We start from the raw sequence: 27,930 nt of genomic DNA, 5'->3' as shown, positions 1-27,930 counted from the left end.
CAGTTCTGGCAGCTCTCCTCTTCCTGGCCAACAGGAACCTTAACAGGCCTTCTGTCTCTGGAGCTTTTCTCCTCTTCGCCCCCCCACACCCCCATTCTCTTAGGCTCTCCAAGCCTCCAGGTTCTGCCCAGTCGTCTGTTCCAGACTCTGTGGGACGATTTACGGAGCTGCTGGCCAGCAAGGATGAATGAAGGGCTCCGGCATGGCGGGATGAACTCTTTCTCCCATATTTACAACCGCAGAGGCAGCCCATGACAGGTGCCTTCCCACAGGCCAACTTCTCTCATTTAGAGGGGCATTAGGTAATGCATGAACTTCATTGAACACTATCAGGGGTGAGGGGGAGCTGCACCATCACTGACACAATTTATGTCATCTCTAGTTCAGCTCCCACTCATCCCGTTCCCTCTATTTTATCGGTAGAAAAGAAGGTTAATGTGGGCTGACATGCGAAAATAATATCTAGTAAAGAGGTCGTTTCATGATGCAGAATGCTAAAACAAAGACAGCACTTTGACATTTTTGGCTTCATAACAAGGTTTTCAATTCTCCGTAGCTCTAATGTAACTCAGCGTCCAGTTGTAGCACCATCTGTTAGTGTTTTTAACGTGAAACAGGTTGGGAAAGTCAATTTTTAACATCCTTGCACTCGCTGAAGTAAATGTTTGGTATTGAACCCTGTGAAACCCATGCAGACCCACACTATGGCCATTTTGTGCTATGGAGCTATAAATATCTTACTTATTGCACCTTTAAGAGGTGGGAAATCGAGCATCTGATGCCCAGCTGAGGGTGTTAATGGAGGCGGCTGTAATCCTTCATGTGTTTATGTGTGTTGCATATGTCTGTTTGTGTGTGGGTGCGTAGCATGTATGCGATTTATGTAGTAAATTACATGCTTAAGACTGCAGATATGTTTTTTTTCTTTTATTGTGTAATGCTTACAGTATCCCAAAACAGACCAAGATCCTTACTGCACACCATATTATGCAGCACTGAAGGCGCCAAAAGAAATACGAGATAATACTGTACTGTGTCTCTTTAACAGAAACTGTTGCAAAATTTTTAAAAGGATTCCTCCTCTCTTCAACAGTGAATGTGTATGATGACATTTAAAGAGCTATGTTCAGAAATATGAGGGCTTTGATATTCCCCAGTTAAGCCACTGGATGATTTGCAATGTTAATATATTTGTGACACCACGTCAGCTGTCTGTGGGGAGGAAAACACAATTGTCAAAAAGAGGAACGTAACAGCAAATTACCCACACACTCACTTGCAGTGCTTCTGCTACCCTTGCTGCAGTTTCGAAATGGTAGATAACTCGGCTGGAAGTAAAGCTTTTATAACTAATAACATCACGTTTTGAGATACTGATTCACCAGATATGAAGCGAAGTACATCACATATACAGCGATAAACAGATTATCACCCTATATCGATTGGAACAAATGGTATCTTAAAGATTAGATTTTAAACCAAAAATAAAGAGCCCTATATACATGGTACATTGGTACTAAACATTGCCAATATATACACATATAACCCTCACTATGTTTATCAAATGCACTGGATACAATGCTGCAGCAGTTTGAAAATAGTGGATGCTCCCTTTCAGATTATTCTTGGTTGCAGAACTTCTGGACTGGCTGATTTTACTACAATTGGACATCAGAGTTCTGCCCTCTACAACGTGTATCACAGTAAATCGAGGATAATATATTACCTGCATATTTACCATAAACAAATCAATCAATGCTCCTCTCCTATGGAGAAAACGTGAGCGCCATGCTGGAAGCGTCTCTTGTTCATATAGCTACCCCCCCCCTCCCCATGACAGTACTTCAACTGGTATCACGGCGCTCGCAGTGATTGATATCCTAATACAAACACACCTCTCCGAGGAACGCTCGGCTGATTGTTGTGCATTCATGGGATCGTTTTATGTATAACAACCATCGAATCAGTGCTGGGCTTCTGGATAAAAGGCACCTCAGAGGAAAATGTTCATTCAAGAACACATGTAAATCTAACAGGTATCTATCAGCAACCTGCTTTGAATATTTTGCTGCTTGAAAGCTTCAGTGATAAACAGCGATTCAGTCGGGGAGGCCTGGTGTAAGGAGTCCTCTGAGAGGTTAAACCCCCCTCTGACTGCATGTAGTCTGTCAATGAACTAAATAAAAACAGACCGGTTCAACACTACAAGTTGGCCCCTGGTCCACTGGGCATTGTCTTCTGTAGCTAGCAATACCAGCAAGAAGAACACGTGTGACTGTCAAGAACCACTTTAGAGCTGCACAGTCAATAATTTGATATTAATAATAGAAACAATTACTATGTGTTATATGAAATGGGATATCCAATTCTGCAGTTATCCTCAACTCTACAGAGCATTTTAGCATCTTTCAGATCATTATTTTGGCTTTATGGCCCAAAACTACACAGCTTTGGTTCAGTCTGACTGCTCACATCAGCTCTGATAAACACAACTCCATATGAATGCTAAAGAATGCTAAATGTCTAAATACAATGTCTAAATAGGCAACTGTTTGCTAACGCACACGCCGTGACAGGTTTCAAGCGTTATTTATAGTGTACACAACTTTTTGCACTTTTTTTCTGCACTTTTTGCAGCTATTTGTTTGAGATTGAACCGGCTTCCAACAGTGATTCGCTGGTTTTACTAGTTTTCCAGATCAATTATCCTTTTTTTTTGATTAAAGGACACAAATCTGCCTTCTTCCATCTTTCTGGACACTGAAATAGTTAATTCAAGAAATTTGTGGGAAAATGTGCTGGAGGATGTATGTTCAGATTAAAAGTAAAACATTTTAACTTTCCTTTGCCTACTATGCCTAAAGCTGAAACATGCTAATCAGCCCTGTTGATAATCTGTTATTATAGTTTATTCTTTTCTTTTCTATATTCTTTGTCGCAGTTCAATGAAAACCATGCATCTTCAAGATTTCTCACAAAATAGCATTGTAAGTTTTCCCAAACCATAATTAACTTTTAACTTCAAAATAACAAAATATGGTGATATGTCATTTTCATTGCTTTTGTTCTTCTCTGTGATGCATGGTGCCTATTTTTTATGTCTTGATGAGCTTAACTCCTCTGCGTTACCAGTAAAGTAAAACTTTGTCCATTCATTTGACAATGAAGAGAGAGCAGTGCTTTTTTTTTTTGCCTTTTGGACCCATCACTGACTTTAGATGAGAACGTCACTATTTATCATGCAGGTGCTCCAGGAAGGACATATAAATCTAGGTGCAAATCATATCTTAGCTAGAGGATGGTGGTTGAAGGCTGTGTCCTCTAAATTTACTAGTGCAACAACAAAGCCTTTTCTTGAGCAGGGCACTGAACCTCTACCTGCTTAGCTGCATTTGAATAAGAAACTCACATAAATCCCAGTGCAAACTATATTGACTGCTAAAAATTGATTTCAGTAGATGTTACTAGGTCAGGCAACAGGATGCTTAGAGTGTTGCTCATTATGCTCACTGAATAATAAATCAGGAGATCACTGTAACAAAAAGAAAAGAAAAGAAATTATATATATATATATATATATATATATATATATATAAACACACACACACACACATATATATATATATATACACATATATATATATATATTACAGATGCTCCCGTGTTTTCATATTATTGTGAGACTTTGGTGATTTAAAGTGGTTTTGAGAGCAATCGGCTATGACCCCAAAACAGCATTTTGGCAAAAAAACCCAACATAAAACATCCAATAAATGCTTGTTGCATGTACCAGCAGAAACTAAAGCTTATGATTTATAAAGAGCTGACAAAACAAGGCAGTTCTAATCAGTTTACTTTCATATTTTAGCCTATTTGAGCCTGTAACTGGACTCTTCCTTCGCAATAACAGCTGACAATCCTGGGGTATTGTAACAAACCAAAGTGAGTGATTCTCAGAAAGTCGTCTTTCTATCAACTCGTCTTCTTAGTTAAAATAATATAGATTATCCAGGAGAATGCTGAGTTTTCTATGATGACTAAATTGAGGATAATTAAAAGAAAACAAATAGGAACTGGTCCTGGCTCAGATTGAATCACTAAAAATGTGAGTCACTGGTCGGGCAAAGAAAACATTCACCTTTTTTTGAACACCCACCTGCAGAGCTAGAAGCTTCTCACTGGGCTTAATGTGTCGTTGTATCTCACATGCCACAGGCTGAATGACTTTAATACCGTCTTCATAGAACACATAGAACATATTGCCAATGCTAAGACCTGAGGAGAAAGCAAAAACAGCCCTGTTACAATACATACCCTAAATAGCTTATGAGACTGAGCACAGTGTGATCATTGGCAACGGAAATAAGCCAACAACATTGCTATCTACTTTCAAAGCATCAAATCATTTAAACCCTCTCATCACAGTTCAGTAACCCTATTACGAAAATTCAATTAACTCAGTTTAATGAATGCCGTAGTGAAGCAGAAGCAGTCTAGACGTACCTTCTTCTCGCCACAAAATGTTTGCCACTGTGAAGGAGAAAAAGAGGAAAGCACAGTTAGAAATCAATGCAAGAATCGATAGGGTCCCTTTGTGAGAGTTAACACCCAAACACTAACTCCTATTGAGGCAAAAAGGAAAGCAGACCGACTGAAAGTTGTATGGAAACTGTCTGTGACACCTAGTGCAACAAATAATCGATAGAGCCCTCTGCTTGGAAATAATTTGATACCAAACACTGGAAAATGGAGAGCAGTCAACAAACTACCAGTAAAGTAAAACTGTTTATGATTTTTGGATGCTGCAACAAAGTGTGATTATGCGAAGAAACACGAAACAAGTCTGAAGAATAAAATCTTAGACATCAGATCATCACCCATCAATATGAGTTTTATGGATAAGCCGATTTAGACACCCATGAGTAGTCCACAGGTTTCAGGCTCAGATGATAATCATAGGTCATTAAGGGGGATTAGTGTGCTCCTTCTTCAGTGGTGAAACCAGTTTTGATTCCTATAAAAGGTAATTTCTCATTAAATTCACTTAGTAGTGCCTAATAACATGAAATGTGAAATGAAAGCCACAAAACACCCTGAGTGCTTTAATGGAGACCTAAAACAGAGACCAACTGTCGGCTTTCAAAGCAGCCACTGAGCACTCAGAGAAAAGATGCCATTACTTAAAAATTACATGACTAAAGACTGATGCGGTAAGGTGAAAATCTAGAGGCATCATGGAGGAATTTTCCATGCAAATATCAGAGTAAATCACTCTTATCCTCCACCCCACAGCACTACTATCCTCTCACACTGGCTTTTTATTTGTGACCTTCTCTCTCATTGTTCATCTGTCCCCCAGTCTTTCCTCTGCTTCCACCCCATCTTCCATTTTCCGTCTACAAACCAATCTCCAGCCCAATTCACATCCGATTCTAATCTCGCCTCTATTGCAATGCTCATTCCCGCAGCCTCTTGCTCGGGTGGACAGATGCAGAGAAAGAAAAGGAGGGAGACAAAGCCAACGAGACACCACTGTGCTGTTAGTCAGCCTTGATCTTTCAAAAGTGCTTTGTCAAGTGTTTCCTGTGCACTCTTGCATACCTTTTAGCTCATTAAAAGTTACACAAAAGAAGTATGAGTCTATAGATAAAGGGACAAGGAAGGATAGAAGGGAAGGACAAAACAAAAAGGAAAACAGTACAATTTATTTGAGATGTGCCAAAAATGGAAAATGGAGAAAATGGAAAAGAGGAGTTGAGATGAGATCTGGTCTTTTCCAATAGCCCACAGTATTGATGCTATTCATCACTTGGCAGAGAGACTGTGGCTGTTCTGCGCATACAAGGGGCCCATACATCAACTTCATCATCCATACAACAAAACAAGCTGGCTGCCACTGTAGGCGGTGAGTTCACTCTTTCTGGTCGTAATAACTGTGTTTCCACTGGGCTCCAAATATTGGGAAAGCCACACTCACCAGGCAGCCTGGACTCTGCAGTTCCTCCCCGTCAGCAAGGTTACATAAATTCAATTTGCTTACAAGAGCACGCAACTGCAACAGTGGGCCAAACAGCCTGTGGTGTTCACCATAGTGGCATGACAGAAGACTGCAACTGCATAATATAGGTAGAGTAATTGGGTCACAGTAGATGGAAATGCGAAAAGTAACTCAGGACGACTGCCTTGGGTGTGAAGGCTTTTGTTGCTCTTTCCAGAGATTATGGAAACATTGACCCCTGCAGTAGGTTCTGCTTTAATTATAAGCAACACACAAATACTTTATTACTAACAAACTACAAGTGTTGTGAAAAGCTGAGTGCCAGCTCACTGCTCTAGGCAGGTACAACAAGGAAGCAGAACAGGAAAGCAACAATAACGGAGAAAAAAAATCATTCCCTCTTGTGTTGTTCTTCATCTACATTGGTACAAATCAAATATCCTTTCAGTGCAGCGATTGATGACATGCAGGGCAGCTACACCACATATCCATTACTGTAGCTGAAATTCTAGATGCACCTGCCAACACTCGTATAATGCACACCCAGGCCTGGATTAAGATGCCTCAGGACCCCCTGCTTTTAGTCTTAGTCAGAGCCTGTAAACCTGAAGATCAGCAGAAATTTGTCTTTATAAATGGCACCTAAAATACTACCTCCATTCTGCTCTAAAATGTTCCCTTTTCTATGAGTATACTTTCCTTCCTAATTCCAATGTCCTCTTTTAATTTGTCTTTTAATTAATTCTTTTAATATGAGTGTTGTTTCTCTATAAAGTAACTGTAACAGTGTCATATTTTAGTTTTTCTAATCAAAATCAAGTAATACTTGAATGACTTTCTCCAAGGCCCTGAAAACCTATTTTCTTAATTAGCTTTGTACTGTGAGCAATGGGGTCCTACACTGAAGCACATTTTTTGGCAAAAGTTGAAAGAATTCTTGTTATTTCACATAAGAGATTATGTATTTATGTGTTTTTGTCTTTGCTTTTCCTCACTGGTTTGATGTGGGCGGTGCTCTGTTGGAAAAAGGTAATGTTGCTGACTTTCATGCAGCAAATCTTATGAAAAGACCACAACCAACAATGCTGAAGTCTATCCCCTAATATATTACCTCCTTCCATACCTGTCTGTGTGTTGTTATTTTAACGGCTACGTTGCTACGTAAAACATACTTAAAGTGGAGTTGTTGGGGACTATTTGCAGCCTAGGATTTGGTGCACAAATGATTGCTCACGCCTCCATGAAGATGCATGTGGAAACTGACTCAAAGTGCCCATGTTCATTATAATGAAGACACATGTCACCCAGTGCAATGGTGCGACTCATTTTTGATAATTGTAGGTTTTGGTCTTTTCAGAGGCTTTGTAGATAGGCTTTGTAGTCAATGAACCACAAATTACTCCTGATTGCTTGTTGTGTGAGTGTGTGTGAATGATTAGTCCCCCCCTGATGAACAGGTTAGCTCCTTGTATGGTGACCCCTGCCCTCAGTTTAAGAATGGGGTGTGTGCATGGGTGAATGTGAACATTTTGTTTATGCCCTTTGAGTGACGGAAAAGAATAGAATGGCACTTATGACACTTATATACAGTCCATTTACCTACGAATACAGTCCATTTACCATCCATTATGGGTCGTTTTAAATGTTGAGATATTTCATGTCCAATTCAAAGTGAACAAACTGATGATGGTTTGGCCTTTCTAGAGTTAAAGTGAATGCTGATGAAAAAATAGCAGTGTCAGTGCTTTCTGCTTCACACTTCATCTCTCACTCTGCACTACACACTTCGTGACTCACCTAGTGATCACATCCCACTTTTTCAGCTTTTCAGCTTTTGTATTTTATCACACCTGCCAACTCTGGTGAGAAGACACGAAACTCAAATCAGAAAAGGGGGGGGTCTATAGGCATTTTCTGCCAAAAGAAATGTTTAGTGATTTCAATATGCAAATGAAGCCTTTTGATGACAGCAAAGTTGCAATTGCCCCCCCACCTTCATTCTTAAAAACTGATTGACCTGGTTGGCACTAAAAAAATGCGATCATCATCGAAAGGAAACACGTTTGCGGGTACAATTTTACCCATCCATCCTTCAGCCAGCACGTTCTTGATATTTTTCAACAGTTTTTTTTCTTTTCTCTTTTTGGTTGTTGTTGCTTTTAGCAACTTTGTGATGCATATATTCAAGGGTGCTTAAAGACTGAGGGCTAACTTCAACAGCAAGTACTTTGCCGGCAGTACTATTTACAGCCAGGTAGAGTATGGAAGCTTTCAAAGTAACAGAACTGACTGCACTAGAATTAGAGCTGGAAGCCTGCGGAGGACTGAAGGCTGTATCATCTCTTTAAGACGAAAAGTATTCAAAAGACGTAATCCTTGGAGGAAAATCCATGAGAGGTTCCAAAAAATACAAGTTAATGGTGAGAGCTTGAAACATCTAAACTTAAAAAAAAAAAAGAAACTCTAAGTGTTTGTGTTTATCACAAACAAAAACTGCAATGAGAGTCATGGGGAGATAAATATCCATCTGTGCAATGAATGTGAACCACCTGCAGTGACAGAAAAGAATAGGTTGTTACTATTTCATCAAATAAATAATGGCTTTTTCTAATGCTTTATCTTAATTTATAATGGCTCATAAAGTCGTGTGACTAAATCTACATAAGCCTTTAGTCAGTCCAGTTTTGCATACTTTGCTTAATGTAAAATAAATCAGTATAATTAATAATTTCAATATACATTCTTTTTAGGTTTTCTTCGTGTCCTCTCAGCAGTTTCTGTTCTGAGTAGACTCATTTAAAAAGATCAGTATTCTTATCATTGATATTATTACATCACTTTACAGAATGCATCATCAGAAATATTCATAAGCTGCCATGTTGTAACCAGGGCTTAGAGGCATTTAAACTTTCCACTGGATTTACAATATTCATTTCACAAAGCCTTTAGCATGAAACTCAGTCGACAGGCAGTAGGCTGCTGACACTGTGGATAGCGTCACTGCCTGGTTACAGCTCCTTGTTGCTGACAGTGTGTCCAACACTGTGTGAAAGCCCACTGTGATGGGGAGGGACACCACTGATGGAAACATGGATGCTATTTTGGCACAAGCTGATCTCTATTCAGAGGATATGGAGCAGACAGCATGGCAGACCACGTAGAATGAAACAGCTTTGTGAGGACTTTGGTGTGGAGCGGTGGTTCTCATCTGTGTGCCATCGAGGCCCAGGAGATTGCAGGGCTTTGTTCCAACCAATCACTTCACCAGCAGATTTGACTGATTAGATCTTCCTCTCTGCTTGAATCTGTGAAATCAACAGTGTTGTGTTTGATTGGAACAACAGTGTGCAAACTGCTAGATGTCAAAATTGGTTTAGAAACATTGTAAGGAGTATGAAATAAAGACAGTGGAGTACCGTATGTAGATGTTAGCACTGGATAAAGTATAGAGTCATCAAACAATTATTTGCCAAGTTTGAAGACGTCAACATATTTGTCTTAAGTGCTGTGCAGTGCTGTGTTTCCATCCCATACCATTTTCCTTGTTTCATGAAATTTCTCAAAATCTGTACCTGATTCTTGACACAAGGCATAAAAATCACATCCAGGTTTCAGATCAAGAAGATAACGGTCTGTCTTTACACTGGAAATGAGTGAAATACAACAAAGGAGGATTTTAAGACCTAGTAACTGACTCATGACTGAGTGGAGATGTTTTGCAGTGCAACAATCAAAACCGACTTTCCAGCCCACTAGAGTTTCAAGATGTTCTGTTTGTGCAGAAGTATGTAAAGGTCATACAGTGAGTCACGGAGCATTGGGTAAAGAAAACAGAATATGGATTAAAGTAAAGAGTAAATACTGGAGTCGTGAGTAGAGACCAGAATACCACATGAAGCATGAAAGCACACAGACATTGTGATGGTCAGTACTGTCCTCACTCCTCGTCCAGATCCCATTACATCATAAGACTTATCATACTAGAGATTCTAGAGATATTATTACTTATATTACTTAAATAAATCATGCAAGACACAAAAGACAGAATGCAAAAAGGTATACATGGAAGAGAGTGAAGTTCCTCCTCAACTCATTCACTGGAAGAAACCAGTGGCATTAAAGATGGCACACTTCCTCAATAATAGTTCTAAGAAGTTCTCAGAATAATTTTATAATTAATGTTTTCAGCTGAAAAGGGCAAGAGGGCATCTGCTAATCCTGCATGTTATAGATACGCTGCAGGTCCCTGATACGAGGCATGAAGTGTAGCATTATGTAGAGACATAAAGCGAAGAGACCAAAGCAGCAAACGCTCGCTCTGAGCCTCGCAGATCCTCTGACATTGCAGAAATAATTGGCACATTGTGAAGGGCAGATATTTATGCCAGTTTAGCAGCAGACTGTCAGAGATGGATGGTGCTCAGCCTGCTGGTGACAGACTCTGTTAAAGAGACCTCAGAATAGTGACTGCTCAGGTTTTCCCAAACAAGGAGGCGCTTGGGTAAATTTGAGAGAAAAACAATTCACTTTAGAGCTGCGCCTGTGAGAAGAAGGTTTTGACCTTAAAACTACTCGGTTGTGAATTCATCTAAAAAAGATCATTCATACCTCTCTCACTGGATCATGGTTTTCAGTTCATCTCCTGCTTAATACCTTCTTCAGCCCTTTGACAACTAGCTTAGTTAGTTATTCAGCTCTCTCTCTCTCATTGGAGTATCTGGATGAGAAGCCTGAGGCAGGTCATAAACACAATGCTTCCCCAAAATGAGATCATTACTTTCCACAAAGTCAGATTTCAAAAACATTGCCAAGTATAATAACAATAAGTCACTGAAATCAGTGTCTGTTTCAGATCAATGGAAGTAGATCAAGGGTAGTCTGGTGCCACAACATGACCACCAGCATGTCGATTTCTGTGGGATCAGTGTATGGAACTGCTACTTGAAGGCAAATGCCATCTGTTTTAAAAATGTGCACATCCCCTCCCTGAGCCTGAAGACAAATAAGCTAGTACTTGTGAACCTTGAATGCTTATTGCAAAAGCTGGAAAACCAGAAGGACTACAGGCCCGGGAAAAAAAATGAGGGCGACAAAATAGTTAGAAAAGTGTTGAAAAACACCTGACAGACAAACGTAGTTAAAAGGATATAAGCACACGTGTTTGTTGGGTCTTGTGGTATTGAATGATGATAATATGCCAATAGTTTACACTGTTCACGATCCTGTGGTCAAGTCACTGTTAAGGAGTTTTATCAGAGATGGATGATTTGGGTAGTCGGCTTTGAAATGCTTAATCTCATTTCCATCATATTCGTCCCTGTAGGTTCTCCCTGACGCCAGGATGCCCAACCACATGCAGATCTGTAGATGGGTAATAACTGGGCCAATGACATTAAAGAGCCTCTCTGGCCAGAACGTGATGCCATATGGAGCTAATCTGCATTCACACTCTAGACGTACTGCAGCTTGTGGGTGTGAATGAGGATTCTGACATGACTGATTTATGTTACAGAAGTAGGTAACACATATGTTTCTAAATATATGACTTTTCCTTGTTAATTTGATATCACAAATCTACAGCACCTACAGCTGGTTGCACAGTGAATATATAACGAATATAATAGAGTCTAAAGATTTTACTTTAACATAATGTACCCATTCATGTTTTTTTTCCCTTGAAAGTGACATATTACACCTTATTACTTTTGGAATATGGGCCAAAATATGTTCAGAGCATCACATATGAAAAATGGTCTAACACCAAAACTGCTGTCATGTATGTGAGAGTGCTAATGCTTTTCATTTATACAAGTTATTTGTTTGTCTGTTTGGTGACTATCCTTCCTAGCCTGCATCCCTTCTTAGGGTTGGTTGTGCATGTTGAGCACATGAATGGTGTGGGCAGAATATTTCAGTAACATTACAGTATACAGTAGCTACCCAAAGCCATTTCATTTACATTGTGCAAAATCAGACTGGGATGATTTGGCGTCAGTCTGCGTTTTAATCTGAAAATGTTGAGCATCTGTTTATTTAAAGACAGACACATTGAGAGGTTTGTCAAATTAAAAAAACAAAATTAGTAGAAAAACATATTTTCCTAAGACCATGGTGTTGGTGCTAAATCTCTATGACTGTATTGGCAGTGGTATAAAAACACTGTAAAACCATTGTGAACATTCCTTATCTTCACCTGGCTCTTCGTGTGCATTTCAGTGACTTCTGCTATGAAATAACTCACAAACACCTGCCGTTTGAGAGTTACTGCCTGGAGAGGAAGGGAGTTCACTTGGGCCATGCTCTGTTCTATAATTAAACTCCTAGATGAAAGTTAGTGGCAGGTCTCATGCACTACTGAGGGCTATTCGGAGAATGCGTTTTCATGTATTGTCATCAGATTTCTCCCCTACAGCCAACTTTATTTTGGAAGCAGGGCTTTCTTATTCTAACCGTGTCCATGATACAAAAAAAAAAATCACATTGCCAACATATCCACATTCTCCTGGAGAAATATAGCTGGAGAAATCAGGTTTCCCTAATCCCTTTCTCCAGTTACACCAGGTTTCTTGTTTACATGATGTTTAAGACATCACTAAAGTTAGTGTAAATACACTGAATGCGACGTGGTACATGGTGCTGAGAAAAAGGATGTTATCCAGTGTAGATGAAGTCTGGCCAGCTTGTCTAACTGCTGATGAGTCTGGATCTGTCTGTGAATGACATTACTAATACATAAATTAATTCTAGTGTGATTGCAAGTACATTGGCTGAGTTTGGCATCTGCTTTTCCACTGAGGTTTTACGAATACAGGTTACCTCTGCCTCAGCGTGGCTAGATGCCAGTTCCAGAAGAGTATCTCATGGAAATGAAAGACTAGTGTTGTGGCAGGAAATTGACCAAGTGAAGACAGGGATAGCAATTCTATAGTAAGCCTAGATGGATAGGTTCTGTGCTTAAGAACAAAACGTACCTAAAAGAATATGTAAAGATTATTCAGTGCTTTGTGACCACAGAACTGTTATTACTGGAAACCCTGAGAGCTGAACCTGATGGGCATTAGACTGTGCTCAAAGAAAACAGGCAGAGGTTAATTAACGGATGACCTGGAGCATAATTAGTCGTCCTCATCAGGTCAGATTACCTTGATAAGGAAGAATTTGCATAAAAACAATAATTTGCCATATAATAATAATGAAATTCTATGCTATACAACAACTATTTGTAACATTTGTTTTTCCTTTATAAGACCTTGACAACAGAATGTGTCTTTATTTGGATGACAAATTTGAATCTGAAAGATTTTAAATTCTAGAAAAGTATATTTTGAGAAGTAGACTTTTACATGTGTTGAATGAATTAGCGAAATAGTTTTTTGAAATCATGTTTTTAATCAAACATAATTCAAATGTTTGACTTGGTGAAAAAAAAAAACATGACTACATTGAGTCCAGGTCAATTACGCACAAATAATTTCAGTGTGATATTCACAGAATCTGAAGCAGTGCAGCCAGGGCAGCACATCCAACAACTTCAGCTAAAAGAACAGCTCAGCATGCTCTAAACATTCATTTCAAGATCTGTTTGCACTTAGCAAAATGTAACTAGGGGTGTCTTTTCTATTATTATTCTTTATGATCACAGGTGCTTGTTAAACATATTAATGTCCACTCACAGGGAAAAATCATTCAGGCAAACAAAGCTGCGGTGGACAATGACACTTGTGCCTGATGACATTTGCTGTGTGGACATCACAATGCACGTGAGCAGCTCAGCCTCTCCTTGTCGCTCTGTTCTGGCCTTAAACACTGATGTATTGACGGCAGCTGGCAGCTTTCCTAGAAGATATCACCCAGCTGCTCCCTTATTGGAGAGCCCAATAAAATATCTGTCCATCTAGAAGCTAATCAAATGCCAAGATAATGCAAATGACATGGGGGGGGGGGGTCAAAACTCAAACCTCCAGGCTTCTGACAGATTTAATAACTTTTGTGTTTGTTTCCCTTTATTACATGAGCAGTTTCACAGCCATAAACAAGGCTGCGCTCAAATATTAGTCACTTTCTCTCCTTGCTGCTCAGATTTATGTGATCCTCTTCACAGTATGTGGAAAATCAACCTAGCTGTTGGATATTTTCACACCTTCATGCATCTTAAGTTTGTGCGATCAAATTTTTCCTGCATACATTTTTATTTTTACTAATTTATTTTGTATTAATACGCATAGATATGAAACACACTGAAAAAAAATTAAACGATTTTTAAAAAGGTGTAAACTCTTTGAAAGCTCTCTGTTCCCTCACACAGACTCACAAACACACAGTTGTGATGGACCTATGATGAAAGCACTTCAGACTACTGTAGTACTTCAGAAATAATTTTGACTTGACCTTTTGTGACTATTAAACTAATTACACTTGTGAGGCGGAACCATCTCATGTTCCCCTTTCTGTCTCCCTCTATTCCCAGACATCTTGTGATTTCTATGTAAAGCAGACAGAGCAGGTAGAGTGGTGTGAATACATGAAACATCTCCGGTTTTGACTGTACTGACCTATGCTGGTTTTGTTAACAAAGAATTAATGCTCTTGTGTTTCAATTACATTGGCCAGAGGAACAGCTATACTGGAGGTAAGCAAATAACTTAATCACTGGTACAAGTGCTGCCACAGAGGTGACTTATATCAGAGTCGATGCAAATTAGAAACATTTTTCAGCTGCAAAACAGACCTGAAAATACACCTCTTCTTTCTCAGTCTTTGATAAGACTTCAAAGCAACATGCAACAGTTAGCAGATCTCCAACGAGACTAAATCAGGCCAACTAATTGATTTATTGAGAATATAATTGGTATAACAATCAATAAAAATGTTATTTGCATGCCAAGTTGGTTTTGGTCTTTAAGTTGGATCTGTTGATGCCACTAGAGTGATGTCACTCTAACAGTATATTTTTAAGAGCAGAGGTGGGGGGTCTCAGGCAGGGCAGCCAATTTCAGGGAAGGCAGACAGTACCCATACGCTGATGGAAGGAGGTTGCCAGTCTGGCATCAGGAGGAAGAAGGCACAGCCGAGAGCAGCCGAGGATCGAACCACTGATCCTCTGATTAGTGGATGACACTTTGAGCCACGGCCCCCCCTAGTTTCTCAATAATGGTAGCTTCCTCATAGGAAAGAGAGTGGTTCAAGTATATTTGTTCCAGACTATGACAGTGTACTAAAGTCTGTTTTTTTTTCTACTTTTCATAATGTGGTGGTGCAGCTACGTCTCGCTGTCCGCCGACATCCCTTTGAACTTCTGTCCCGTGGGGTTGCTCACTCTAAAAAAGATCTGCAATATCCAACCCCTGGTACGATATTGGCCTGCGGTGGAGCTTCAAAAGATTCAAAGCACACAAGTGACTTCTGACCCTGCAGAGCATGATCCTCTGATGCGTGACAGTCCGGGTGGAGGAAGTGTCGTACCGCAGAGATGACATGTAAACACGTCAGGTCTGGCAGAGGTGTGGGACAGTGTACATGTCAGATGTGTGCCTAGACTACAAAGTTGCCAAGTGTGCTGTTTGGGAACCTTAATTACCCACAGGAAAGCACAACAAACTAACAACTGGTTTTGAACCCCAAAGACAGATTCTGACATTTCCGAGAAGGTCAAAGTTAATTACCGCGTGAGTCTCACTCAATACATGGTGAGGGTAAGAGAGGAGATTGTTTCAGTTGAAAACTGCTATGAAATTTGAATAAGAAGGTAGCACTGTATTGACAGCTGATGACTAATGTCAAGTCCACCTTGATCAATCATTATTCGAGCCAAAAATCACTGATGTGGAGCATGATAGACATGACATTTTGGAGATGGTTACGTTGCATGATGATCAAAAAGTAACTGACAACAATTTTGATGACCAAAACCAATTAATGATTTATGAGCAAAATACCAAACATTCACTATTTTAACCATTGCAAATTTGAGAATTTGGTCTTTTTCCCTCTCTTGCTATCTTTGTAAAGTGAGTATCTGATTGTAAGTGACTCAGAGTATTATTGATTTTTTTATGAGATTTAATGATTTTATTTGAAAAATAAGAGTGGTAAATTAATCAATAATGAACATTACAGTTGCAACTGATGATTATTTTCATTATTAATGAATCTGTTGATTATTCTTATGACTAATTGTTTAGGGAAGATTATATAATTGTGAAAAATGCGCAAGGCGACACCTTCAAATGCCTTTTTTTGTCAGATTAACAGGCCAGACCAAAAGATATACATGGATATTAATCAGAGAACAGTAGCAAATCTTCACATTTCAGAGGCAAGAAACAGGGAATATTTGGCATTGTTGTCTGCATGTTTTTTTTTTCTTTTTTTGACCGATTAATAAATCAATTGACTGATTGTTTTAGCACTAATAAAAAAAGTAAACGTTAGTTGCATCCCAAGTGTATCCCAGAATAAAAGAGATACAATATGAAACACAAATGTCTTCCTGAGTGCATGAACAATGGGCTCTGCTTCCAAACCAGGGGATACGGAGAATATAGATGGTATCACCACCTTTCTTTCAGAGATTCTATCATGACATCACAAAGTATAAACTATTAAAAACTTGACGGGATAAATTATTAAGAGCTCGTTCTGCATGGCTCCATTATCCCTTAAATAAAAACAGAGACGGACATCATGACTTATACATACAAGTTTTCCGCGCAGAGTCCTCCACAAATAGTGAAGAGATGTCCTCGTCCACGCCAGCCTCGTTTTTGGCGATACAGGTATAGGCGCCGGTGTCCTCAAAGTGCACGTTGCTGATGTGCACCTCGCTTCCATTAGCTTTGAGGAAAAATAGAGGGAGCAGACAAAAAAAGATATTTGCCTTCTTGAAGGAGATAAAAGGTGACTTCCATGCTACCATCCTCTGCTACCATTAGTCTGTTACATAACAGTTGTCTAATATGTTGGGGAGGAAGGTGAGAGGTTTGTTTTTGGGGATAATTCAAAAAGGTAGGACTTCAAAGTAAGAATATGACACAGGTCTGCCACATGCTGTGCTTCTGCGAACACTGGCACAGACTTCTAGTTTAGCATTTTGTATATAACCTCAAACGAAAAAGCATTTGGCATTGCTGTTATTAAAAGAACTACACTTTAAAACTGTTCCTCCAAATATTTGATACCTGGGTTGGACGGCAAACCGATAGTATCAAGTTACTGACATTATGAACCCTTTGATGACCTAAATTTACTCATCTTCTGTTTTTCAGCATCTACACAGTGAAAAAAGCCACAATATGCAACATATTTAACAAGAAGTTAAAGAGCAACTTGCAAGTTATTTTTTTCTGGAATTTATATTTAACCTTGTCTGAAAATCACTATATTTATACGTAATGCAGAATTTGATACATTTTACAAGATGGAACTGCAGAAATTCAGAGGAGAAAGTGGCCGTTTTCCGCTAAGCTCCTATAAACACTTTTTTTTCCAACAACGTGTCATATGATGTAACATAAGGGAGTCGCTGTCCGCTGCAGTAGTAGGAGGTAGTGAGTCTGAGCGGTCTGCTGCAGTGAGCTGGTGTGTTTTCAGCAGGTTTTAGTGGTATTTCACCAGGTGGCACAAACTCTAACCTGTCAGCACATGAAGTCCACAGCATGGGTGCGTTAAGTGCAGGTGAGGAAACAGGACTTCACTGCTTCATCCATTAGGAAAAACGTGTATATTTGTAGCACTCATTTTAGACCAGAGGATTATCTTCCCAGCGATGTGATGGAGTTTTAAAACTGAAAGTTGCTGCTGCACACAGCTGCTTCACAGGGAGCAGCTCCTGGTTCTGCCGTTGTCACGGACCCGTCAGAGACTCAGTTCAATCAAAACGTGCTCTGTGCACCTTAAGTCTGATCTTCTCACTTTTGCTAACTTCCAAACTTGTCAGCACAATCATTTAAGCAATGAGAAGCAGCGTGTGACATGTAGTAATTGTAATCCTCGATGTTGCCTACATGTCTCTAACCTGCAAGTTGGTCTTTAATCCAACCAATTCACTATCAGACTATTATCTTGACAACATAAGAAGGAAAATATACACACTGATATAAAAAATGGATGGATTTACTCATATTGAAGTGCATTATATATCATCATCTTGATGTATTTTTACATCAGGTTAATTATTAATACCAGTAGCAGTGTGAGTAAGAGTCATGGCCATATAGTAGCAATAACAGTGGAATTTATTGGAGCGGTAGTAGCAGCATAAATAATGATAATAATGGAAGTAGCAGAGGTGGGAATTAAATATGCAACTGTAAATTCAGTGAGCAGTAATCTCTTGACTCCACTGTACCTTGCAGGGTGAGCTGTTTGGACAGCTTGGTTGTGATGTCCATGCTGTTCTTCAGCCAGGCGAGCTGGGGGCTCGGTATGCCCTCGGCGTGGCAGCGCAGGCTGGCAGTAACTCCCGGCTCCCTGGCTTGGCTCTCTGGGTACACTCGGATGACGGGAGGAACTGGAATGTGGTGAGAAAGAGAAGGGGGAGACGATTGAGATGTAGAAATGAATGAATGCACTACATCCAACATTGTGGTTTGCATTTGTACACCTTGAGAGGATTCAAATTCCCGAGCTTATGGTTTAGCATTGGCATACACCAACAATAGGATTGAGTAAATTCTCAGAATAGCTGAATGCCTTTAGATAAGGTTAACATGCTCTGTGAATCAAAACAAATCAGATAGATAAATAAGGGAGAGCACCTCAGTTCGGACGTTATTGATTTTGCTAGGTTGCCATTGATTTTATGTAACCTTTTGTCAAGAGGGAGATCAGGGGATAAAAGCAGAGAAAACAAATTGTGTGAAGAAAGAAAAGGCACAAACTAAATGTTGCTCTCTTCTGCAAACTGTTCTAAAAGCTGACTTTGCACATTTCTGCACAGCGTGCCACTGTCATGCGGGAGGTTCACTTTTTTACCCTACCCCGAAGCAAAGACAAACAAACAAAAAAACTCTCCTCCATACTGTACTTCCAAGAACCATAAATCAACATAAATCAATAGAACACACAAATACATTAATAATATGCATTTATGCATTGGCTGAGAGTATACCACAAGTTTTCCTCTGCACCCGAGGGCTCACTTGTTAGAGTCGTGCTCCACAAAACATGGAATATATCAAACGAATGAATTTGAATAATTCTTTAAAGGATGTCGTCTTCTCTGAATAGCATAACAATTAAAAAGCCATTCAGAATGATGATAGTATATCTGAGGAGGCTCTCCAGCAGAAATGGTGACTGCTTGGACAGTGCCAATGGACTGTTTACAGAGCATCCATAAAAAAACAGCATGACTCATTCCACAACAGCCTGCCACATATAAGGATGACAACTGGCAGCGGTTTAAGCAGGGACATCAAATTTCTCTATCTTGCCATCTTGTTTTGAGCAATCCCTCTCAGCCTCTGTGGCCCAAATCAGTGTCCTCTTTTTTTCTCCTTTCTGAAACAGACTTCAGAGACATGAGCAGAGGATGGAAGCGAGAGTCTTGGCAGAGGCAAAGAAGGCAGACGTGCTGTAGAGACCATTTCCTGTGGGCACTGGGTTAGAGGAAGTCTTTACTCAGCCAGGTGAGTGAAAGGACTGAAGATTGTTGCCACGGCCATCTGGTAACCACGGCACTCCCGGGCTTTGGAGCGCACGTCAACCGGACGGCCGACGCACCATCCACAGTGGGCCATCGAGGACTCTTATGGCACCCAGGTTACTTTACCAATCATAGTCCCAGACATACTCCAGTTATGCCAGTGCCCCTCAGCAGTAACATAAGTAACTGAATATAACCCACAGAGACAAATTATTTTGTGCGCTTGCACTTAATATCCTCACACATACAAGTATACAAAAGCTCTGGCCCCATTTCTTAGTGTGTGTGTGTGCCGCTCGTGTTCTTTCTCTGGTTTTATTATCCTTCCTTTTATTTTTGTGTTGTGTACTATATTGTAAATCACTTTGTGACAGCCATGTTTTTTAAAATTTCCCTGCGCATAAAGATTCTATCTATAGCTGCATTTTCACATCAATCTTCTTATATGCACATACAATAAGGACAGTGAGAGGTATATACTATCAAAGGAACATGTTAATTATGTTATTTGCATGTCTTGTCCCCTAAAAGGATGAGATCCTGCTGTTTATCCATTATACATGCTCTATCCATTATACATGTCCTATCCATTACACATTTAATACCTTGTCATTGAGTGTGTTTACATGCATGCTAGTATCCCGGTTATAAAAGTGTTTTTTTGAGAATGTCTGTATGTTCTGCACATGTAAAACATATGACTCCGTTTTCAGACATGTGGATAAGGTTTTAGGAAACCTGGATATGCTATCCAGGTTTACTGCGGTTTACCCTCGATACAGACAGGGGTGACTGAAATGGGAAACAATTTGTAATTACAAAATGTGCTAAATATCTGACACAACAATCTATCAAACAAGTAAGTCAAGCTTTGGTTTTGACTCATCTGGATTATTGCACAGTAGTTTGGTTTAATACTACATCAGGTAATATGAGAAAAAAGCTGCTGGTTCAGAATTAAGTGACACATGTACTGTGTCGTGCAGATACTATTCAACAAGGTGCGCTCATGGAGGGCATTTTATTTGACCTAAATCCAAAACCACATCAGTTCAATGTACAGTAATATACTGAGCAATGCAAGAATGAAACTTACTCCTAAATTATATTGACAAACAAAATCATATGTTTATATTCAGATTTAAAAAAATGCTAAAGGAGAATTACTTAGGAAGAAGCTTCGGTAAGTGTTTGGTGTCTAAGAGTCCCATGACCATTCCAAGTAAATAACATTTATCTGTCAGATCGTGATGGGTTTCTTTGTGTCATTTGTGTCATTCAAAACTGCATCAATTGTCACTGTTTGATTTAAAAAAGGTCAGTTATTTATTTATGTATTCTATTTTTACAATAGGCTTTATGTTGTGTTATGTTAGTGTATTGTGATAAGTAGTGTGAACATCTATTTTTTGTATTGTCACCATATAAACTGTTTGGACCCCAGGAAGAATAGCTGCTGCTAAGCAGAAGCTCACGGGGATCTGAATAAACATGCAAACAAACTGCAGCAGATCAACAGCTGGTCCAGGTTTATAAGACATTCTCTGCTGTGTTTGCAGTTGCATCTGAAAATCAACTCCTCAAATGACTAAATTGTTAATCATCAAAATAAAACAATGTGATGACGAATTCTGGAATTCTGATCTTCACAATGAAATGACGCTGAAAGTCTTGAACTAGTAACACAGAGGGTTAGAGTTAAAATAGTCAAGTTGATTAGATGACCCCTCGGACATTAAATGACAACTGTTTTAATTATCGACTAATCATTGGAAAAATGCCAGAACTTTGCTGATTTAAGCTTCTTAAGCATTGGGATTTGCTTTTCTCTGTGTTAAGGTGAATAGCTAGCTATTATTTTAAAAAAGCAGATTAACAGTAATTTTCATTGTTGTCTCTTTCTGTATCTCTTCAATCACTTAAGACAAAAATCCTGTAAAGTGTCAAATGCAGCCAGGTCCATGCAGCAAGAAACCAACTCAGTCAGTAGAGGAACAACTGCAGAGGAGTTAAAGACAAACCTGAACTGACACACAATCACAGACTTGGTTTATTAGCATTACATATAGAGGCAGCTAAATAACCCGGTTTCTCTATGTTCCATGTTACATAACATCCCAAGTATGATCAAAGGCTACTAGAGTGCACGTATGTGTGTGTATGTACTCATTACGAAGACAGCACAAGGCGAACATTCCTCTCAGGCTGAAGTTAGAAGTAAATTACATAAATTGAAGTAATCATAGCATTTTAAATTTATGGCAAGTTATTAGCACTGATCAGAAGGAACTTTAGTGTCATAAAGAGCAAAGTACAAGTACAGCAAATAGATAAAGAGAAAGATGTAATCTTTAGGCGTGGTTAACAGATTTATCTGCTCTGTGATCACTACGGTGTGTAAATGTGCTTGTCTTTGTCTTTGCGTGTGTGTGGCAGTCGTTGGGAGCAGATTTTGGGGCGATGGCACACATAGCGAGCACCTTTGTTGCTAGCTTACAATCACAAAAACCTATTAATCAACAGCTGAGCATGGATCGACCAGGCTTCCTTGAGCACCTCATTAATAAAACCTCTCAGGCGTTAATTAGTGTGTTGGAATTAAATCCAAATAGATTCACAAGGCCTTTTATTTGAGAACAAACAGTATTACTGCCACAGTGGTCAGTAATATTGAAATTCAGACACTTCATTTAAGCAAAAGTTTCAGCTCTCACATGTAGTAGGAAATACATTAAATCTTAGAAAGTTGTTATAGCATTCTTTCTGCCATATACTTGGTGATGCATGTCCTATTGATGTGAATGTAATTTTTTTTTAATGTACGGTAATTTAGCATGTAAGGATTGAATGTCTCTTTGCATTCAACAGTTTTTCTGTCGAAGAGAATAGTGGTGAATAGTGTGAGAGAAAACAGACACTTTATCTGGATTCAGCTCCACCAGCTGCTTCCCAGAGGGGTTTTCAATGGTTTATTACACTAATCCACCAGTTAATACTGATTTTCTTTGAGATGGTGAAATGGAATTAAAAATAACTGTGGGCTGCAGTTTGCCAGGTTTGATGACTAAATTCAAAAATATGTATTCAATTTGATAAAATGTTTGTATTTGTATATTTTTGTGATTTAAAATATGCCAATTATGGCAAATCTTACTACTTTTGTTTTTTGTTCTTACCTTTAAAATCAGAAACAGAAAATAGGAGACATAGATAGTGATCTTAAGATCCGAGTGGTCCTTTGTTGGGGCCAGTACAGCAGATAGAACTCTCTTCTGATGCTGTTGAGATGGATTAAAAATGGATAGCATGACATCAAGCTCATGTCTCATCTCATACCCCCTTTTGGGTAAATTGCTTGTGTGATTTTTGAAGATGGAGCTGGTTAGTACTTTGTGCTAAAGGTGTCTACCTATGATGCAATCACAGCTGGTAACACCACTGCAGGAGTGCAATAGGTTACACTGAAGTGTGGTGTTTGGTACGGTGTGTAGAGGTGTAATTACACAGTAGGTAAGTGCAAGTCTGATCAGTGCAGTGAATGGATATATGGAGGTTGGCTGAGGCAGAGCAGAAGTTGCAGTTGAGTCCTCTGTAGGTTTCATGGACCTAATTCAACCAAACATCTGTGATGGGAGGGGCCGACTGTCTGCCAAAACTTTAATAACCCAGCCTAGTTTCCTCAAACATCCAAATCAGGTTTCTAGGCAGGTATTCACCCCAGTTCAGCATGGCATAATTATATAACTAACTATGCTGGGAAACATAGAAACTACTAAAAACTGAAACTTAAAACAGAAAATCTAAAAAAAACGGAGATAATTAGAGGGGTTTCTGAATAGATCTTTCAAATGATTATATGCTACTAGAAAGGTCAGAAGTAATAAGAATGTGGAACAAGTGAAGGGAGCAAATTTAAATGTTCTTTACCATTTGGTTTGGACGTAGGGGTTGTATGCACAGAGGGATAGATTTGCTCGGTTCCAGTTTAATTGTTCAGCGATTCAAATAGGTGCCTTTTGGTGGTTGTTTGCCATGGTTAGCGGAACAATCGACCAATCAGAGCTGGACAGGTGGGATTAAGAATTAGGACATCAGCTTCTCATGTATCTTGCTACATAGATTAATGATCAATAGTGACAGAAAAATAGATGAGATGGGTGGAGCTGGAAAGGTTTTTTTCAAGTCGACAAAAATAACAACTCCTAAATCAGCATATTTTTTCATTGTCGTGAAGACTGTTAAGTGGTTTAGCAAACAGTACTACAGCTTTCCTGCCAATTCAAAACTGCACCATCTGGACTGATACATTACTCAGTATTGATTTGTCTGATGTGTCTGATTTATGCTGATTATGAGGTTACTGCGACTTGAAATTTTAAAATTCCCTTTCTTAGACCAACAAATTGCCTTAAATGTCAAGATTCAAAGATTCTTTTTGTTTTAGATTGTTTGGTAAATTTTCGAAAAGGGTTGTTTGAAAATTGGACATGCTGAGTAAATAGGAGTGGCATTTAAATCGATTGTAAAAACGATTGAGACATTAAAAGGGACAATATGTGACCTTAAAGCAAGATGTAAAAACAGTGATACCTAATTATTTTTGGTAGGAGAAAGTCATAATTGATAACATCTTCACAAAGTGCTGAATTTCTCCTTTTTAACGCTGGAGCTCATCTCCTGCCTTATTCTTAAGCCTGAGAAGCCATTTAAAAAGCTGTGCCACCACAGTTTGTATTGTATTAATGTTTCTGTCAGGAATCTGCTCTGAATATCTAGCTGATTCATCTCTACTGTGAAAAATGTGACTGCTGTCTGTCAGTTACTGGCCAGCACTGTTACCTGGGGGGATAAGAGGGGTAGGGGGGGGGCAGGCAGAGACTTGTGTAGGAGTTCTATCAATGTTTCTGCAATTCCCAGTGGTTGCCCATAGAGATCAATAAAGGTCATTCCTTAGTTAAAGGCCCATTATTTGAGAAAAAGCTCATGTCAGTGAATTCCCCCCATGAGTCTGACTGTGGGAGAGAAAGTACATCCTGCGGTGTTAACGCTATTTCAGTTCCAACTGGTCACTGATAGAGGTTAATAGTGTTGTAAATTATTTAATTCCCCGTAAGGTACAATGAAAAATTGAAAATGTGACAATCCAATAGTGAAAATCTATTGAATTATAAGAGTGAACATAGAGAAAGCTTTAGAAGGCTTTGGGTTACTGCATATTAAAACGTTGCATTGTTGCAGTAAATTAAAGTTATACTTAGTGTGTGTAATTAAGTTCAGAGAAAATCCAGCTGATAATATCTGCAGAACTGGGATAATTATTGTTAATTTAAGATAAACTCTGTTTGCTACTATCGGCAATTATCTACACAGTAAGTGGTTTTTACGTGAGCTACATTAATGTGTAGCATTAAACACACATTTAATGTATGTGCATATGCTCCGAGATCAGTCATTCAAAATATTTTTATAGATAATTACACTAACATTGAGTTGACATTAAATGATGACGTGGATGTACTGATTAAATTGGTGAAGGCATTTTGAAAATCGTCTTCAGTATTTTGCTTGAATACTCAATAAATGTAATTTCTTCTTTCAAAGCAAATCTGCATCTTCTACCAGCTCCCCAAAAGCCGTATTAGCTACAGAAAACCATGAAAGTCTCCTTAACCCTCTGAACAGGAGAAGTGTGTTTTCTGCCTTTTAAACATACCTCACTTACACACTCCACCAATGTGCATTTATAAACTCAATTCCTGCGTGGAAATCATCATTTCCTTTGCCTGAACACTCGAGAAAATTAAAAGGAGCGAGCCGGTCGGTGGGATTTTTCCACTCAAAACTCAATTCAGACAAGATGTGAGAGAAGTTGCATTCTGATGTGTTTCTGAGAGTGTCAGGAGAGCCACTGCCAGGAGAATGCGACACAGCAGGGCTGACAGCTCCATCATAAAGCTCCCCAGCCAGTCGTCAATCACTCAGCAAGGCTCCCGTTGGCCACGGCGCTCTAGAAGATGAGCAGGCGTGTAGACACACAAACACACACACACACACACACACACACACACACACCATAGCAGGAGAACACTTCACTATCACACTACTGGGAGATTTCCAACTAAGCCTGGCCGACTTGTTACAACCCTTCATATCAAATTGAACGTGTGCCTGCTGCTAAAAAACGGGACGGTCATAACTATTGGATTGTATGCACTCTGAAAATAACACGCATGATTCTGTGTCCGCTCCATCACACGTAGAAAAACAGTCACTGGTTCACCACCATCGCTGTGCACAGACACACACCATTACAAACATGCACAAACCAAGAAGAAAGCCTCCCCTCTCAGTTGTGATTACCCTCTCACCTTAGCTTGATGCCTCCCAGGGAGATGTGGGAGTAATCCAGCTCAGACAAAAGTTTTGTCCTGAGCCTGAATGCAGTGCATTACATGTACATCACACAGCCGGTGGAAAAGTACTTTTCACAGGGTAGAACAAAAATAAAAACAGTAAAAACACTGGAACTGTTCTAAAAAAGATCTGGGGCAGACATTAAGAAACAAAATAGATCTCCAGGGAATACCACTATGCCATGTTTGCATGCTCTTTGTTTTCTATCTCAAAAGAACTGTCATCGTCTGTGTGGGTGCACACAGGTTGGGCTCTTCTTTTTCTTTTCTGTGTGTGTTTTTATATGATAAATTTGTTACTACAAGGATTCCAAATAGTAAAATTAAAATGTAGGCAATTTAGTCCACAGAGGATATGCTGAGGATAAAAAGCAATGAATAAAAAAAAAGGGGGAGGAAAAATTATACACCGCAATATGAACAATTTACTGTACTGAAACAATTTAATGTGTAGATAACTAAGGTTGTGGTATTTCTTCTAGTGTTAATGTATTCTAGTATTAATATCAAAAGAAGATATCAAAATATTTTAGATGCTCATCATGGCATCATTTTACTTTTGCATTTGTGTTGGACTGGGTGAGGTCTTTTCATTTAAAGATGCTAATTCATTTGCTAATTATTTCAAAAATGTATGTTAAATAAAGATAAAAGAATCAAAATTGGCACGTCCTAACATGTTTGCTAAATGCTAAATGTAGCAACATTTAACAAACACAGATGAAGTGTGTATGTCTTTAGGAAATGATATGGAATGCAAGTATGTTTTCTGATAAAATATGAACATGAAAGCTCTCCTCTCTTCAAATGATTCTCCATCACATTTGGCCACAGGTAAGGTTATGAACACAAGACACTGGCCTAAGGTGTTGCTTGGAAAAAACGATTGAAAACATGAAAGTATACAAATGGTTGCACATCAGTTTTCTGTTGATCGACTAATGTTACTCGCCCTTCCATGAACCCTTCTCCCTGTGTCTTCTGACACTCTCTCAAGAACAGCAATCTCACACTCCAAGTCAGTATACTGTTATATACAGTACACAGCACCTAGGAACAGAGACAGGCAGAGCCGTCCTCTCTGCAACATGCAGTTACATGTGGCCAACCTTCTTTCCCCCTGGGGAAAACTCCAACATCTGAGTGTCCCCATAATAGCCCAGCAACTCTTGAAAAAGAGACAGTCCTGGCCGGATCAAGGATTCTGGTTCCAGAGGTGCTGTTGTGCATCGAGATGACATCCACTACTATTTATCTACAGTACCTGGATATATCTGCTTGTAATAGCTCCACCTCTGGCCCTGGCCCATTCCCAAAAGAAACATGACATTCCAGGTCCCGAGGGCCAGTTTTGTAGCCAGGGATCAGCAAACCACATCCTTTGCCTGCCACCCATGGCTCACCTTGCAGGCTTACATGGTGGCAGTCTCGCTTTACCTACTAACAAGGCCCCATGGGTAAAGATACAGCATAGGTGCATCAGGTTTTTGAATCGCTCTTAGTATGCCCCCCTCCCTCACTTGGGAATCCCGACCAGGAGCGGTTAACCCTAACATCCCCAGGATAAGAAGGTGAGTCTCAAAAGGGTATGATTAGATCATTGTCAAAACAGTGAGAGGGCAGTAATGAAACTGACATTGACTGAGAGCTGTGCATGTGTACTGCATCACTAAAGTATGTGTCATGTATCATTAATAACTGCAAACAGCTAGAGCTACCTCTTGAAAGATGATGCTGCCACACAGAAGAAAAAACATCAGGACCCATTTTGTAAAATTTTGCCGATCGGAAATGCTTAAATTTCAAATCATGTTTTCAAAAATGAATGAAGCTTTCCAGGGTGGAAAAGTAAATTTATTTTTCCAGCAGCAGAA

At 39.3% G+C, this 27,930-nt stretch overlaps 1 protein-coding gene across 1 annotated transcript in view; it reads right to left on the bottom strand.

Annotated features, from left to right (window-relative positions):
* fstl5 (follistatin-like 5) overlaps positions 1 to 27,930 on the bottom strand; it is a 127,592-nt gene that overhangs the window by 14,867 nt on the left and 84,795 nt on the right. Inside the window, exons 10-13 of the mRNA XM_070836428.1 lie at positions 18,345 to 18,506; positions 16,697 to 16,831; positions 4,504 to 4,530; positions 4,157 to 4,275 (exon numbers count right to left, since the gene is read on the bottom strand). Coding sequence (XP_070692529.1) covers positions 4,157 to 4,275; positions 4,504 to 4,530; positions 16,697 to 16,831; positions 18,345 to 18,506 — 443 coding nt within the window. The remainder of the gene's footprint in view (positions 1 to 4,156; positions 4,276 to 4,503; positions 4,531 to 16,696; positions 16,832 to 18,344; positions 18,507 to 27,930) is intronic.

Source organism: Pempheris klunzingeri, chromosome 9, assembly GCF_042242105.1.
Source record: "Pempheris klunzingeri isolate RE-2024b chromosome 9, fPemKlu1.hap1, whole genome shotgun sequence".
Classification (NCBI taxonomy): domain Eukaryota; kingdom Metazoa; phylum Chordata; class Actinopteri; order Acropomatiformes; family Pempheridae; genus Pempheris; species Pempheris klunzingeri.
The sequence above is the reverse complement of the archived record's forward strand: the minus strand, read 5'-3'. Positions and strand labels throughout refer to the sequence as shown.